This window comes from Rhodnius prolixus, unplaced genomic scaffold (genome assembly GCF_049639745.1).
Source record: "Rhodnius prolixus isolate KJV_2025 unplaced genomic scaffold, Rpr scaffold_10, whole genome shotgun sequence".
NCBI lineage: Eukaryota > Metazoa > Arthropoda > Insecta > Hemiptera > Reduviidae > Rhodnius > Rhodnius prolixus.
In genome coordinates, this window is record NW_027411615.1 from 21,624,960 (window position 1) to 21,642,254 (window position 17,295).

Genomic DNA, 17,295 nt, shown 5'->3' on the forward strand with positions numbered 1-17,295 from the left:
ACAGCGAAAATGCAGAGGTTACGGTTCAGCCATAAGATTGTAGTTGATATTAGTTATTCATAGAAAAATAGTATTGGCTAACTGCACTTACCTGTTGGAGAGAGCGAAGCCTTGGAAAAAGAGAAGCTAACTAATTTATTTTATGGGTACCTGGTCATTCAGGACATAAGGGTAACGAAGCGGCAGATTTATTGGCCCGGGAAGGCTCTGCGAGATACTTCGTTGGCCCGGAGCCCTGTTTTGGGGTTCCGAAGTGTATTAAGACTGCGACCATTAACTTATGGGTGCAGAGTAGGTCTCAGGAGTGGTGGTCTGCCACCACTGGACAGAGACAGGCGGAGGAGTTTATTAAAGGCTATTCGCCGAGGCTGACTGCAGAATTAATCCGCCAAGGCCGTGGGGCTATCAGGATGATTGTAGGTCTATTAACTGGCCACTGCAGACTCAGAAAACACATGCATCGCATGGGCCTCGCAGATGATAGCCTTTGTAGGTTCTGTCAAGAAGAGGAGGAAACAGCACTGCACGTGTTGTGCCAGTGTGAGGGGCTTGTTTGGCTAAGGATGTTACTTCTCGGGGAGGAAAAACCAAGGCCTGTGAGCTTTACCCAAGAGTCGCTCTCCAGCATTAAGAGTCTAATTAAAAGGACAGGTCTGGAGGGTGAGCTTTAAAGTTAGGGAAGCCACAATAGACCCAAAGGGGTCGCAGTGGCGTAGGCCCTGAGGCCACCCAAATTTAATCTAATCTAATTTATTTTATCATAGACACTGTAGTCTCAGACATAATGTTAGCTGTTCTTGGATTCTAAAATGAAGTATGGGATTTCAGACATGCCTTCCAAGTGAAAAAAGGCTAAAATTATTCCCACTACCCCCCCCCCCCAAACTAAATCGCTTGATGATTGCAGAATTTCTGATCTATTACATAGGCAGATTAATCTGTTTAGTGTAAAATTAAAATCAAAGATAAGAATCAAATCATCATCCAGAGGAAATGTCCAGCTATACGCTGTTAAACTTACCATTAACGACCATTCCGAAAGAATGCCTTAATCAAGCAGCACTTAAAATACTGTGAAATTGGGCAGGCAAAAATGAAATTACAGTGAACAGCAGAAATAGTTTTTCTCATAAAGAACAAACGGAGTGACACTATATGTGGGCGTGAAACTCAGCAACCGCCCTACCTATTTATTGATTGGTAGTAAATTAATTTCAAATTTTAACAATAAATGCAAAATAATCCCTAATTTAAACGTTTCAGTAACCAAAATTATTTGTATTTTAATTTCTGTACGAAACACATAAAAAATGAAGTAATTTTAACGTTAATTAATCGAAATTTTTCAAAAATTTATATTTTTCTTAATATTTTTTTTTTTTAAATACAGCTTCTTTAATTATTCATAACTTTGAAAGTAAAATAGACATTAAAATGATTCCAACTGCATTGTCTTTATAGCAAATTATATTTAAATAAACTTTGTACAATTACATGTTTTGCTAATAATTTAAGAAGAATTAGAAGATACAAAACATTTAATAAGGATTTTTTATAAAAAAAAAAAAAAAAAAGCAAAACAAAAATTTTTTGATCGATGGTAGCGACCTCTAAATATTAATCGATTTTGCTCTAATACGGACGAAACTTTTTGTTTTTAAATGAACTTTGATTTTCCTCCCGGCGCTCTTTAAAATTTAAAAGTCAACATTTTTTGAAACACCCTACTCGACATGCATAGGATAAGTTTAAAAAAATAATAATAAGCTGCTAGAGGCTCACTGGCGTGACCTGGCATTTAGAATGTTTCAACTACCTGGCCCGAAATACGATGGGAAACCACCATTTCGGTATCAACAACTTGCTTAAGCAAAATTGAGAGTTTGATATGAATTCCTCTTCAAGATCGGCCTACATTACAGCAAGGAAGTGCAGATAGCAACTAACTCTCTGGAAGTGTTGCGGAAATTTCCTCTTGTTTATCTTCATTGATAGACTACTTGTCTTTAAAAAATCAAGTAAGTGAACTTGTGAAGATCCAGCAGAGTTAAGTATAAGGGTTAATTAAACACCAATAGGTACACAAATAAGCAAGTACCCAACATTTCATTCATACTTCTAGTATCATATTTTTTAGAATCTATTAGATGTAACACACCCTTGCGCTGGCCTATTATCACCCATAAATGTTTTTCTGTAGAAAAATAATATATGTATCTCATCATCATAGTTATTTATAAAAATGCATTTTATTTTAACTCTATTCCAAATTATTCTTGTGATTTATCTTTATTCTGAATAGTCATCACATTTATCATATCATATTAAAAGGACAAACGGAAAGTTTGTTGGTTCAAGTACAGTTGTAATGTTAATTATGGAGTTAAAACGAAATTAGTCTTGAATTCGTCTTGCGTGAGCGAAAATTATATAGCTAATAACCGGTAAATAATAGTTGTAATTATACATAATTCATTCATTTTCCAACTCTAATTTTTAATGTAGCCCTTTAATTGAGTACTTGTAAAGAAGTTTTATAACCAACTAAAAATATACATATCTATATTATATTAATATATATAACATTGTGAGGAGAACACCTAGAGTTGAAGAAAACTACTTTGTATTTAATATTAAAAAACTAGATTAATTATTAATTACATATTATTATTAATGCTTAACTACTGCGTAAAGTAAAGAACGTATCAATTTAATTAACAGTGAACTTAAACTGACAATTTTTTACTTTCTTCTCCTGCGCTTAACTTCTACTTAAATCTGATGTCAAAAACAAAATATATTTGGTATGTACGTTAGTAAATGCATTTTTAATTTTGACGTCAAAACAATTACAATTTTTAGCAATATTCTGTTTTGTCGTGAATGCGTCTTTAAATTTGCTATCATATGGAGGCAATCAAAAAAACCTAATGATAACAAAATCGGGGGATACAGTTTGGCATTGTAGTTCCGAATCTATCGTCTACATCCAAAATTAAATTAGACCACTGGATAGCTAAAGGATCAAAGAATTCATTACGATAAGCGAGGACTGTGACGCATCGCGCACGGTGGAGGAGGAAGCGCCGCCATTTTGAGATCATTTTGCTGCGTATCGAAATTTGCAATTACTATAACTTTTGACTCGGAGAAGCTACGATATTCGTTTAAGTTTTAATCGTCAGCTGTCGTCACAATCTATCGATTGTACATTAAAACATTAGTGTAAAATAGTGACAGTGAATATAATAAGGTGTTAGAATAAAAAAATATCAAAAATATATAATGTCGGCCTTTACGCGTCGAAAAGCCAAAACTAAATACAGAGATCGTATACAGTTGGAAAGGGCTTCTCAAGAACAATAGAGTGGTAATAATCAAACACCATATGACCGAGTCAAGCTGTGCCGGAAACGTAAAAGACCAAGACATCTATACCGATTCCATCATTAACCGATCTAATTATTTGGCAATCAGCGAAACTTGGATAGAAAATTACATGCCAGTGAATGTGCCTGGCTTTGATCTGAGATCATATTGTAATACCGCTAAGAACAGACAAATTGCAACTACATCATCGGTAGTGGTATCATCATCATCAAGTCGCAAAGCCGGTGGAGTCGCCATATATCGCAACATCATTAGCTTCACTGATTGTAATAGAGTTAACATTGACATTTCGGAAATTTATTTGGAAATGAAAGACGCAAAAGCTGGTAATGTCTGTCTAGTAAACGTAAAGGCCAATGGCATCTTCAAATTCGTACTCGGGTGTGTGTATATCCATCCGGGCACAGCGTTAGCAGAAATTAAACTCTTTATGTTATGATCGTTGTTAAAATATTCCAAGAATCATCTCTAAAATTATACCCGATTACGAACCTGATCTTACTACACCAATTATGATAGTTGGAGACTTTTATTGTTGATGTCTCACAAAACCGCTCATTGCCCGACTACATGCTCAGCGAGTTCAATTTGTCTTATATTGAAACTTCTCCGACAACGTTAGGTATTACCTATACTGATTTAACGTTTACCAGAAATCTCGATGTATCTTGTATGCCATTTGTGTCGTACTTTTCTTATCACAGACCTATAATTAATAAAGTTATATTGTAATACAGTAATTATTTGTTTCCCTGATTTCATCCTAAAAGCATAAATAAAAATATTTTATATAAAAAATATAACTCATTACTTAAACGTATTCACGTACAACACACGGCCGTGTCCATAACACAGACACATTTTTTTGTTTAAACCTGTGCATGAATAGTTTAATAGCTCCCATTGCAATCTAAATTAAATGGGTGCTACTCATTATTAAACAAATATTTTATGCGTGAAAATGGCCAGCACAAGGGTCTTTTACATCTAATAGATTCTAAAAAATAAGATACTAGAAGTATCAACGAAATGTTGGGTACTTGATGTTTTGTGTGCCTTTTGGCGTTTAATTAACCCTTGTACTTAACTTTTAAAACTATGTATTTGTTAAGGAAATTTTTGTACCTTTTGGATAGATTTTTCTTTTAATTCCTTGGTTGGATAAAATGTATACATCCAATGATTTTTTAAATATAAGGGTATCGGGAATAATTAGTTGCAAGATCTAGGATAAAAAAAAATAACTCAAGTCATTACTTGAGAATGGTAACAAGTTGGTGGGAAGAAGATGAAGAGTGGAGAAATGGAATTAAGGGATGAATATAACCCATTAAGAGGGATAGTAGAAAGAAAATTGCAACTACTAGTACCTTCCAATAAAAAAAAAAGATAAATTATGATAACATTACTTCCTTTTAAGGCATGTAAGAGAAAACATGCTGTGATCACAAAACTTCTAAAGAGAATTTATTCTGCGAATACAGCATAGTTCCAAATACTTCCCCTTGATAGGTGTTAGAGCAGGATGACACGCATTCTAAATTCTACTTGCCTAATTTGATCAAAGACAGGCGAAGATTTACAGTGTTATTAGGGTTATTATAATTTTGGAGGGGGCTACATACATGGGGCTAACTCCTCTCCCATTCAATATACAGCGTCATGACCCCCTAAAGGCACATCTACATAAAATTCCGAATCGAATGTCATTTCATTCATGAAAATCCGTTCGCGCGTTTAGGCGCTACTAGTTTACAAAAAAAAAGGTAACATGTATAAGAAGAAGAAGAACAATTTTTGAAAATACCGTTTTTGCTCATTTTCAGCAACTTTTTTCTCAAAATCTATTATTTTCCTTAATCTATTATTTTGCAAAAAAAAAAAAAATAATAAAAAAAATACAGTTATAATGGAGGATTTGCCCTGTATTATAAAGAAAATTTGGGAATTTTATCTTTTATAGAAAAAGAAAAAAAAAATTGTCAAAGTTGGGTAATTTTTTAATGTTACGCTTTTTCGTTCACCTTTTGACGATCAACCCTTATACAATTATCCTACCGGACAGTTTTAATAATAATAATAATAATAAATAATACATTTCCTTTTATTATTTTAATGAAGGTTGTTTCTTACAATGTAATGGAGCCAAATTGAAAGAAATATCACTGTTAACCTTACTGTCTCAGCATTCCTTAATGCGTCACAACTTGCTGGTGGTGCAGGTGTCTTTTTAACATACCATTTCACCCATTGTAAGTAGGGGCATGTGAAAGTATACATGCTCCAGACAAGTGGATCACCACAAGATGGAAGTGTGTCGAGTCCTAAGCACGACTCAAGATGTACAATTGTATTTGCAATACCGACAAGTTTACCATCACAAATCAATGGACCACCAAAATCACCATCACATGTATTATCACCAAGACCTGGGAATGAACAGATATTTCTAATATATGAATAACAAAAACAAGCCAATTTACCATGCCTTGCCGTTACATGTGCTGCAATTAAGCGCCTGGTTTGACCAAAACGATAATTAATACATGCTCTCTTCATTGCTCTATTATCTTGCGGCCAAGTTGTTCCTTCTAATTCAATACTTTTCACTGTTTCATCAAATTCAACTGGAGTTTTAAACTTAACTATTGCTATGTCATTAATATTTATGTGTTCATGATAACCAGGATGATAGATTATTTCTTCAATTGGTAAAGTTTGATTTTTTGAAAACTGCTTTATATCTGATATACCATAAGCGATAAATTTATTATCAGGTTTTGCAAAACATTTGCTTGATGTTAGCGCCCACCGTCTATGTACAAGTATGGCCATGCAATCTAAATGTGGCCCATCAGGAGTGTCTTGCACTACTGCCAGTACAAATGGTGCTTCAGTAATAGATACATACACCACATCATCATAGAAAGCGAGTATTATTGGAAAAATTAAAAAAATATTTACTAAAAATGTTGAAATAATATTCATTACTTAGTTCACTACATTGAGATAGGTATTTTTTTTTTATAAAAAAAAAATATATGTGCTTAATAATTTAACTTATTTCTCGAACATATGACGTAAAAACTAAATTATTACATAATTAAAAATGAAAATTATCATAGATTAGATGGCGGCTCCGCTCAAAATCTAAACTAACTGGTGGACACGGGACCTGGTGTAATAAGCGCTATGGGATCTCCTCCGTTTTAGGATCCACTGCTCCAATTGAATTCTAAAACGCCAGTAAGATAGTTGGATAACAGACTGGGGAGTCTTTATACCCAACAACGCTGTGTGTTTTTAACTAGTCCATTAGAATCCAGGAATGCTCGAGGGACCAGAAACTGTAATAGTATTCATTGCCCGCTAAAGATTGAGAACAGCACAAGTATTAACTAAGAATCGGATCTTACTATGAGATGGCAAGGCCATGGATGGTAGCCAGAAGTTTCTCCTAACTGACTAAATTAGCTGTCATTTCAATTTCAGCCCAGTTCCGCTTTTTTACAAGAACTTTTTCTGAAAATGCCGTTTTTGCCTATTTACAGCTACATATTTCTCGAAATCTATTTAATCTATGTTGTTGCAAAAAAAAAAAAAAAAAAATGCAGTTATAAAGGAGAATTTTCGGAGTTATTTTGTTTTAGTTAAATTTTCTGCCGCGCCTGAAGGAGAGGGGGAAGCGCTCTCTCGCTCCTGGTGTGGGTATTAGAGTTGAATAATAGCTATTGTAGAGTACGGTACTTCGTTACATTGGAACTGGTTGTATTGTTTCTCTCTTTAACATTTTAAAATATAAACATATTTTGTTGGTTTTTCTGATTTGTTATTTTTATACCAGTCTTCTACACGCTGAACCAGTGCAACGGTAATAGAGCAGAAAAGGAACGGCGAAGGGACGTCATTTCTAGCCTCTAACAGAGGATTTGCCCTATATTTTAAAGAAAATTTGGGAATTTTATCTTATTCAGAAAAAAAGAAAAAAATTGTCAAAGTTGGGTGATTTTTAAATGTTACGCTTTTTCGTGCACTTTTTGACGATCAAACCTACTTGACAATTTTAATAATAATATGTTAATAATAATATATATATATAGGGAAGGGATTAGCTATGAGGTTAGCATACTGGACTCCCACGCGGAGGTCCCGGGTTCGAATCCAGCAGCTGACCCTTAGATTTTCTCTTCCTAGGAACTTCTTACAGCTCACTCTCCGGTGATGGACAGTGTTGTCTGTAACGAGAGAACACTGTCCGGAGGCCGGCAGTGCACTGGAAAAAGCTCCGGGCGCTAATAACCTCAGCTGTTGATGCGCAAAAAAAAAAAAAAAAAAATAATAATAAATAATATATTTCCTTTTATTATTTTAATAAAGACTGTTTCGTACAATGTAATGGAGCCAAATTGAAAGAAATATCACTGTTAACCTTACTGTCTCAGCATTCCTTAATGCCTCACAACTTGCTGGTGGTGCAGGTGTCTTTCTAACATACCATTTCACCCATTGTAAGTAGGGACATATGAAAGTATACGAGGTGTGTTCAAAAAGTAACGGGAATTTTTAAATTTCGCGGGTTTGGAGAGTCTGATTGTAAATTTTTTTTTTTTATTATGTTGGTACACATGCCCCTGAAGTACGATAAAATTTTCAGTAATATTCATTGTTTACTTCTTTAGTGGCAGCCGTTAAGGTTAGACGTGTTTTTCGAGCTTGGCGATTTTTGTTTGTTAAAAAAAATGGATCAAAGAATTTGTATTAAATTTTGCGTAAAAAATGAAATAAAGTGTGTGAAATGTTAATAAAGGCATATGGTGAGTCTGCTATGAGTAAAACAAGGATTTACGAGTGGTATAAGCGTTTCCAAGATGGCCGCGAAAACGTTGAAGATGACGAACGACCTGGACGTCCAAGCACATCAACAACCGATGAAAACGTGAAAAAAGTGAAAGAAATGGTTATGAACGATCGCCGAATCACAATCAGAGAAGTCGCTGATGATGTTGCCATATCAATTGGCTCATGCCATGAAATTTTTTCGGATGTTTTGGGTATGAAACGTGTGGCAACAAAATTTGTTCCAAAATTGTTGAATTTCGAACAAAAACAGCGGAGAATGGAAGTTGCTCAAGAGTCACTCAATGAAGTCGACAACGATGCGGATCTACTGAAACGTGTTATAACAGGTGACGAAACATGGGTTTACGGATATGATGTCGAAACTAAGGCTCAATCGTCCCAGTGGAGGCATTCTGGATCGCCAAGACCGAAAAAGGCTCGACAAGTGCGGTCGAATGTGAAGGTTATGCTCACTGTGTTCTTCGATTTTAATGGCATAGTGCATCATGAATTCTTGCCACAAGGTCAAACAATCAATAAGGAGTACTACCTACAAGTTCAACGCCGTTTGCGTGAAGCAATCCGAAAAAAACGCCCGGATTTGTGGCAAAACAATTCATGGATTTTGCACCACGATAATGCACCTGCTCACACTTCATTGCTTGTTCGTGAATTTTTGGCCAAAAACAAAACTTTAACGATGCCCCAGCCTCCATATTCGCCAGACATGGCTCCATGTGACTTTTTTCTATTTCCAAACATAAAGAGAACATTAAAAGGCCGTCGTTTTACAAGCATAGATGACATTAAAAGCGAATCGCTGAAAGAGCTGAAAGCTGTCACAAAGATCGAGTTTCAGAAGTGTTTCGAGGATTGGAAAAAGCGCTGGCACAAGTGTATTGTATGCGAAGGGGACTACTTTGAAGGCGACAATATTAATGTAGATGAATAAATAAATATTTTTTTCAAAAAACGAAAATTCCCGTTACTTTTTGAACACACCTCGTACATGCTCATGACACCTTGTACACCACAAGCTATACCCGTTATTTCGTCTCTATCTACGCATGTCTCAAATTCTACCATTTTATTTTTGCAATACCGACAAGTTTACCATCACAAATCAGTGGACCACCATAATCATCATAACAGATATTTCCATTACCAGACATTGGTTCTAAACAGATATTTCTAATATATGGATAACAATAACAAGCAGATTTACCATGCTTTGCCCTTACTTTTTTTGCACTTAATTTGCGCCTGGTTTGACCAAAACGATAACTAATACATTCTCTCTTCATTGCTCTATCATCTTGCGGCCAAGTCGTTCCTTCTAATTCAATATTTTTCACTGTTTCATTAAATTCAACTGGAGTTTTAAACTTTACTATTGCTATGTCATTAGTATTTATGTAAGGATTATAACGAGGATGATAGATTATTTCTTCAATTGGTAAAGTTTGATTTTTTGAAAACTGCTTTATATCTGTTATACCATAAGCGATAACTGTTTTTTCAGGATGTGTAAAACATTGGCATGATGTTAACGCCCACTGTCTATGTATAAGTATGGCCATGCACTCTAAAGATGGCAGTCCAGATGCATATTCCACTATTGTCAGTACAAATGGTGCTTCAGTAATAGATATATACACCTCATCTTCATCGAAAGCGCGTATTATTGGAAAAATTAACAAAATATTTACTAAAAATGTTGAAATAATGTTCATTACTTAGTGCACTACATGGAAATTGGTATTTTTCTTATAAAAGATATAAGTGCTTAATAATTTAACTTATTTCTCAAACATATGACGTAAAAACTAAATTATTACATAATTAAAAATAAAAATTATCATACATCTACGCTAGATTAGATGGCGGCTCCGCTCAAAATCTAAACTAACTGGTGGACGCGGGACCTGCTGTAATAAGCGCTACATCTCCTCCATTTTAGGATCCACTGCTCCAATTGAATTCTATAACGCCGGTAAGATGCTTGGATAACAGACTGAGGAGTCTTTATTCCCAACAACGCTCCTTTCTGTGTTTTACAATACACTAGTCGATCTCCTTAACAAAAACTTACAGTTTAAAAAGTTAAGTATAAGGGTTGATTAAACGCCAAAAGGTACACAAATCAGCAAGTACACAACATTTCATTAATACTTCATTAATATTTAAGTAATTTTACTGCATTAAATTTCATTAATATTTTTTTGAATTTATTAGAGGTCACAGACCCTTATGCTGGCCATTTTCATCTACAAAATATTTGTTCAAATAGAACACTATTTCTTAGATTGACTGTAATATCTAATCAACAAACTATTAATCACAGGTTAAAAAAAAAACTTGCACCAACATTCATCAATGATTTTGTTTATTTTATTTATTTATTTTTATTTTTAAATAAAAATCTTCGGTTTAAGTTCGTAATTCGATTAAAGCAATTGTTACTTTATTTAGTAGTCAAGCGTTTTTAATAATAGGTAATAATTAATCTGGCTTTATAGTAAATAATAATTTTCTTCAATTCTCAATCTAGGTATTCTTACCACAGTGTTATATATTTGGAATATAAGATATGCATATTTTTATGACATCTAATTATACCAGTATTTTACCTACTATAAGTAAAATTAGAGGGACTACATTTTAAATTACAATTGAGAAATGAATAATTATTGTTGAATAATTTACTGGATATTACCTATGCGTTATTTGTACTCACAAATACTTCGGTAAGAAGAATTCTAGACTGAAATATTGTTTTAAATCCGTGATTCAAATTTAAACAGTAGCCGACTCTAACTTTGTCTTTTTCTATTTTAACATGCATGTATATGTGACTACTCAGAATAAAGGGCCTAATAAAGATAAATCAGAAGAATAATTTAGAATAAAGCTATAATAAAGTACCTATTTAATTACGAAGATATAATATACATTTTATCATAATTATAACAAAAAATAAAATATTATGAATGAACTAAGGGAAGGGATTAGCTATGCGGTTAGCGTATTGGATTCCCACGTGGAGGTTCCGGGTTCGAATCCAGCTGCTGACTCTTAGATTTTCTCTTCCTAAGAGCTTCTTACAGCTCACTGGCCGGTGATGGACAGTGTTGTCTGTAACGAGAGAACACTGTCCGGAGGCCGGCAGTCCACTGAAAAAAACTCTGGGCGCCAATAACCTCAGATGTTGACGCGATTTAAATCAATAAAAAAAAAAATTATGAATGAACTGGCCAGCATAAGGGTCTGTGACCTCTAATAAATTCAAAAAAATATTAATGAAATTTAATGTAGTAAAATTACTTAAATATTAATGAAGTATTAATGAAATGTTGGGTACTTGCTGATTTGTGTACCTTTTGGCGTTTAATCAATCCTTATACTTAACATTTTAAACTGTAAGTTTTTGTTAAGGAGATTTTTGTACTTTTTGGATAGATTTTCCTTTTTATCTGTTTTGCAAAGTTACATATCTGCTTTACAGATTTTATTAAAATTTGGAATAATAAATTCTACCATTATAACCAAAAAAGGTGTTAAGTCCGAACCGTAACTACCACTGGAGCGATCTTTTTAAAGAATGATTATAGTTGCGGTCCCCCAAACCATCCTCAATAACAATTTTTTAGAGAAAGCGTTTTGAATAAAATAGGAAGGTATTTGTACGTAAATAGCAAAATTAAAAAGCGATTTCAGTACTTCCTTTTAAGAGGAGTAAGAAAAATAAACTGCGATTACAATACTTCTCCCTAAAAGGCAAATATTTTGAATCGAATTCATTGATGTAAATAGGTTCACTCATTGATAATTTTAACGATTGCAGTACTTCCTCTTAGTAGGTGTAAGAGCATGATGGCACTTCACAGCCACGTAGAGGAGCTTTAACCACTTCTTCGTGGTAAATTTTATCCAAATCGAACTAAGCGTAATAGAAATATTGGTAATAATAGTTTTAGAAAAGGCCTTACTTGGGTGGGGCAAACTCCCCTCCTTATGAGTCCTAGCGTCGAGACTTTTAAAGTGCAAATCTGTACAAAATTTCGATTCGAATGACACTTCATTCATGAAAATCGGTTCACGTTTCGATAATTTGAAACGATTACCATACTTCCCCCTAATAAGGGTAAGAGCAGAACGTCGTTTAAATGTTACGTAGGAGTGCCCTAAACCTTTCATCCTGCCAAATTTTATTAAAATCGGGTTAACATTTTCAGAGTTATAAGTAATAATAATTTTGAGAAGGGGCCTCACATATATGGGGCTAACTCCTCCCCCATTTGATGTACAGCGTCGAGGCACATCTACATAAAATTCCGAAACGAATGACACCTCATTCATGAAAATCGGTTCACGCGTTTAGGCGCTACGTTGTTTACAAAAAAAGGTAACAACAACAAGAAGAAGAAGAAGAACAACAACAACAACAACAACAAGACCAATTTTAGGCTGACAGTGTCGCACGTGTTGGAAGGGTGTCAGGCACTGCGTAGCCAAAGAGAAAGAGCAGGCCTGCCACACGACCAGCGCGCAATTCTCCAAGAGGGTTCTCCTTATGTAAGGAGGCTATTTACTTATTTAAAGGATATTCAAGTATATAACAAAATCTAGGTTAATAATTAGGTTAGTTGTAGTCTAGTTCTTTTAAAGAGGAAAGGAATATCAAGTACTTTCCTCTTCTGTTGTGGAAGAGTAGTGTGAGTGAATTACAGGGGTGAATGTATGTATGTATGTATGAATTGGTGTGTATGTATTTATTGGCGAGATTGTATTTATTGGCGTGAGTGTATTTATTGGCGTGAATGTATTTATTGGCGTGAATGTATTTATTAGCGAGAAAGTCGAATGTATGTTTAGGTTAGGTTTTTTATCCTGGGGTTGAAAGAATTTTTATACAAGTATTTCAACCCCATTAGGTTAATTTTATTTAGTTCTAGTTTATTTCAGGGTGTGCAGGAATATTAGTTCAAAGTACTGCACATCCCACCTATTAGTAGAGTAAATAGCCTCCTTTGGTTAAGTATATATAATACAGTCCAAGCAAACAGGAAAAGTAACCAGGAATATTTTTAGTTCTGCGTAACGTTCATATAATTGTTAACTGCTAAAATTGTTAATTAATGTATACAAGAGGATTATATAGATATTTGTAATAAAAGTCAGCGTATTAAAGGGATGGCACAATGTTATTCCGCACTCCCCCTCGTCGATAAGGTCGATGAAATAAGAGGGGATGTGTGGAGACACTCTTGCGGACCCAGGCTCCACCCTACCTTGTTGAGCAAGGTGTAGTGCTGGAAGCTATGGGAATGCAAGTGCCATCCCGGCTCGAGTAGTATTGGAAAGTGAAAAGAATATTATATTAGTGGGCGCTAATGGCCAAGCAGTCGATGCGCCAAAAAAAAAAAAAAAAAAAAAAAAAAAAAAAAAAAAAAAAAAAAACAAGACCAATTTTTGAAAATGCCGTTTTTGCTCATTTTCAGTAACTTTTTTCTCGTAATATATTAAATCTGGGTTTTGACAAAAAAATTACAGTTATAAAGGAGGACTTGCCCTATAATTTAAAGAAAATTTGGGAATTTTATCTTTTATAGAAAAAGAGAAAAAAATTGTCAAAGTTGGGTGTTTTTCAACGTTACACTTTTTCGTGCAGTTTTTGACTATCAACCCTTATACAACTGTCCTACCGGACAGTTTTAATTAGAATCCTAGAATGCTCGGAAGACCAGAAAGTGTAACAGTATTCATTGCCCGCTAAAGATTGAGAACAGCACAAGTATTAACTAAGAATCGGATCTTACTATGAGATGGCAGGGCCATGGATGGTAGCCAGAAGTTTCTCCTAACTGACTAAATTAGCTGTCATTTCAATTTCAGGCCAGTTCCGCTTGATGCACAACTAACAGGATCAATAAAGGCACGTTCCCATCTTTGACAAAATAATTATAAATAATCTTAGGCCCAGTTGCCCAAATCCGAATCCATTAGTGAATCATCCGTAGAAAAGGCGTTAAGCGTAATTCGTAGCACTTGTGGCTGAACCAGGTTAAATGCCACCACCGGAAGCTTCACGGCAACGAGTCTTGCGCACGCAAGGACTAGACTAAGGCGGGTTGAGTAATAAAAAAAAAAGAAAGAAAACGAAATAGGGTAGAAAGAAAGTGTCTTGTTCTAATGCATGGCCCTAGACGATATGGTATCAACTTGCTTAAGCAAAATTGTGAGTTTCATATTAATTCCTCTTCAAGGTCGACCTACATTACAGCAAGGAAGTGCTGATAACAACTAACTCTCTCGAAGTGTGGCGGAAATTTCCTCTTGTTTATCTTCATTGATAGACTCTTTGCCTTTAAAAAATCAAGTAAGGGAACTTGTGGAGATCGAGCGGAATTCCAGTAAAGTCATCAAGAGCTTAGTGAACAAATATGTCACCTTGTATACCAAGATATTTTTTTTTTTCTAAACTTGTCCTCGGTGTCCCCTTAAGTTCACTAGTGGCTGGATAGATCTGTCGAAATTTATTAAAAAAATAGAATTACCACGACCCAAACTTAGCACCATAAAGCAAGAGTCCCTTGCAGAATGCTATCCGTAGAGGGTCTACATTTTTATAGACGGACTGGCATAGGATTAACAAGAACTGAAGGAGCTTGGGGTCTTCTCCTTGTTCTTCATTTACATCTCCCAAGATAAGATAGTCTTAAAATCGATACGAAGATTACAACGATCAAGCACCCATTAAAGTAAAAAATCAGGGATACATTTGCGGTACTTTGATCTTTTTTTTACTTAGATCATAGTTACAATTTATCACTTGCAGGCTGGGCACACTGAGCTTGCTGTATCCCCATGACATTTCAAAAAGAGGCAGTTGCTATGTATTACGCTCAGCTGAAAAAATACCTTTTTGGGTTGGATAAATAGACAAGCGTTAACATTATTTTTTATAAATAAATATAATTAATTTTTTACTTGAATAAGATACAACATTAATGTTGGTAACAATTATTTGTTCACCATATATGTTGTATAAATGCGTCCTTCATTTCTGTTAACAACATCCCAAATAGTACATGCTAATGATTTAGGATCCATAATATCTGTAAAAAACTTGCCATCTAAATGATCCATTTCATGTTGTATTATTCTAGCTGTCCATCCTTTGGCTTCCCAAGATTTTTCTTTTCCATTATGATCCAATCCTAAAATAATTTTTTTTTTATTCCTTAAACGAGAGCTTAAATTACAGCTATTATTTCAAAATAATAAGTTTCAGTTACCAGTAAGCAAAATTTTTTTGTATCTTGGAATGTTAGCGGTATATCCTTTCATACTTTGACAGCATTCTTCGAATACAATTTTCTCATAGTCCAAGACCTTCATAATTGGATTAACCCAAACCTTAAAATACAAATCAGGTAATGAATAGGTTGTTAATAATTATAATTGATTTTATACTCAACCAAGTCTCAATCAGCTCTTTAGATCTGAACAGTTTCGGAATTTTATCCATTATCGAAGAATAATTCTACAGATTGGTGTAGAAAATTGGTCTACTACTGAAAAAGTGTCATCACGCAATGAAATCAATGTAGAGTGTAATTAATGACCGACTTTACGCAATAGGAATCAATTTTTCCTAACAAAAGTGAGAGAAAAATCTTAGAAGACGAATATAAATAAAAAACACAACCTTGTTACTAAGATGGGTGTCCATGTTTAAGTTTGATCCCAATATTTAGAAACGTTCTCGAACCACTAGCGCAGGTTGGTGGTTGATCCCTTAGCACCATCACTGCGCTTTTACGAACTCGTAAACCCAGCGTTGCAGGAACAATAATATTAAGTTAGTAGGAGTTGTATTGATCCAGAGACGATTATTATTAAAATTGGATGCGATCACTTTTTTACTTGTAAGATCACTTGAAAGATTTTGTTGGAATTTCATTCAAACTTATTGTATTTGTATTACTAATAAAACAAAACATATATTTACCATATTTTTTTTATAAGTATTAACTGAGACTCAAATACATTAAACGAGAAGAGATAAATTTTGCAATTTATTTTGTATTTAAAAATTCTTACTTGCAATGGAATTGGTTCCATTTCTCGTTGGTCATACAATACCGGAGAGTGGTATTCTTTTTTTGCAGGAAACTGAATTGCGAACACTCGCAATGATACACCTATTTGTGGAGCTGCTATCCCAGCTGCGTCTGATTTTTTCATTAAAACATATAATCTAGAAAATAACTAAAAATATTTAATTTATGAATATACAAAAGAATTTTATTCAAAACAAATATGTAATGAAAAATAGACTAGAAACAAAAGTTGTTTAAAATAAATTCTTGGAGGTAACGTGTCTTTTCAGGATATCAAGACGCCAAACAAAAAGGAAGAGCAAAATTACGAAAAGAAGTAAATAAAAGAGTAATATTTCCAATCTTCCGTTTTTTAAGGATCATTTTCCCTTAGTGAAAAACCACTCAAACTGAATTCCAAAATTCACTTATTCATTATTTAACTTCAAAACATCCAGAAATTTTAGAAAGTGTTAGAGATCTGATGCATTTTTTTGATACCTGTTGTACAAAAGAATCATTGAGCTTGGTAGGATCTACATCTTTTGCTGTTTGCCTTAATACAGGATCCCCTATTTGTACGATATGCTTGTAAGGTGCAATAGGCGGAGCCCCTCTCATCCAGTTTTGGTACAGTAGTTTGAAAAGGCGCAAATTCATCGCAAAATCTTAAAGAAATACCAACACGTTTATCCGAGACTAGATGTTCTTGGTTGCTGGTTTTAAGTTCATGCAAAATAACACGAGCCAAGTAGAACTAAATGAACTTGTTTCAATACTTATCGAAGGACCAGTTGATTCAAAAGTATACTACTTCCAATGTGCCTGAGTCTTAGTTTAACGTTGCATTATGTTATGTTTATAAAATTCTTCAAGATAACCACAATCGTTAACATGCTCAAAGGTTAAATAAGTGTCAATAAAGTTCGATATAACATCGAAGGCGAGTTATTTCGATAGC

At 34.3% G+C, this 17,295-nt stretch overlaps 3 protein-coding genes across 3 annotated transcripts; all 3 read right to left on the reverse strand.

The window, feature by feature from the left end:
* Nucleotides 1-5,327: 5,327 nt before the first annotated feature.
* LOC141457011 (kallikrein-7-like) lies at nucleotides 5,328-7,531 on the reverse strand. Its single transcript, XM_074133476.1, has one exon. It carries the CDS (start codon nucleotides 6,376-6,378, stop codon nucleotides 5,503-5,505), a length of 876 nt encoding a protein of 291 aa, XP_073989577.1. The 5' UTR covers nucleotides 6,379-7,531; the 3' UTR covers nucleotides 5,328-5,502.
* Nucleotides 7,532-9,220: 1,689 nt separating this feature from the next.
* On the reverse strand, nucleotides 9,221-10,883 carry LOC141457014 (trypsin-7-like). Its single transcript, XM_074133479.1, has one exon. The coding sequence runs from the start codon at nucleotides 9,960-9,962 to the stop codon at nucleotides 9,309-9,311; it is 654 nt and encodes a 217-aa protein (XP_073989580.1). The 5' UTR covers nucleotides 9,963-10,883; the 3' UTR covers nucleotides 9,221-9,308.
* Nucleotides 10,884-15,178: 4,295 nt separating this feature from the next.
* On the reverse strand, nucleotides 15,179-17,252 carry LOC141457018 (peptide deformylase, mitochondrial-like). The gene is made up of 4 exons (XM_074133495.1): nucleotides 16,836-17,252; nucleotides 16,336-16,503; nucleotides 15,528-15,648; nucleotides 15,179-15,449 (listed from the first exon to the last, which is right to left on the reverse strand). Exons 1-4 carry the CDS (start codon nucleotides 16,992-16,994, stop codon nucleotides 15,253-15,255), a joined length of 645 nt encoding a protein of 214 aa, XP_073989596.1. The 5' UTR covers nucleotides 16,995-17,252; the 3' UTR covers nucleotides 15,179-15,252.
* Nucleotides 17,253-17,295: the final 43 nt, after the last annotated feature.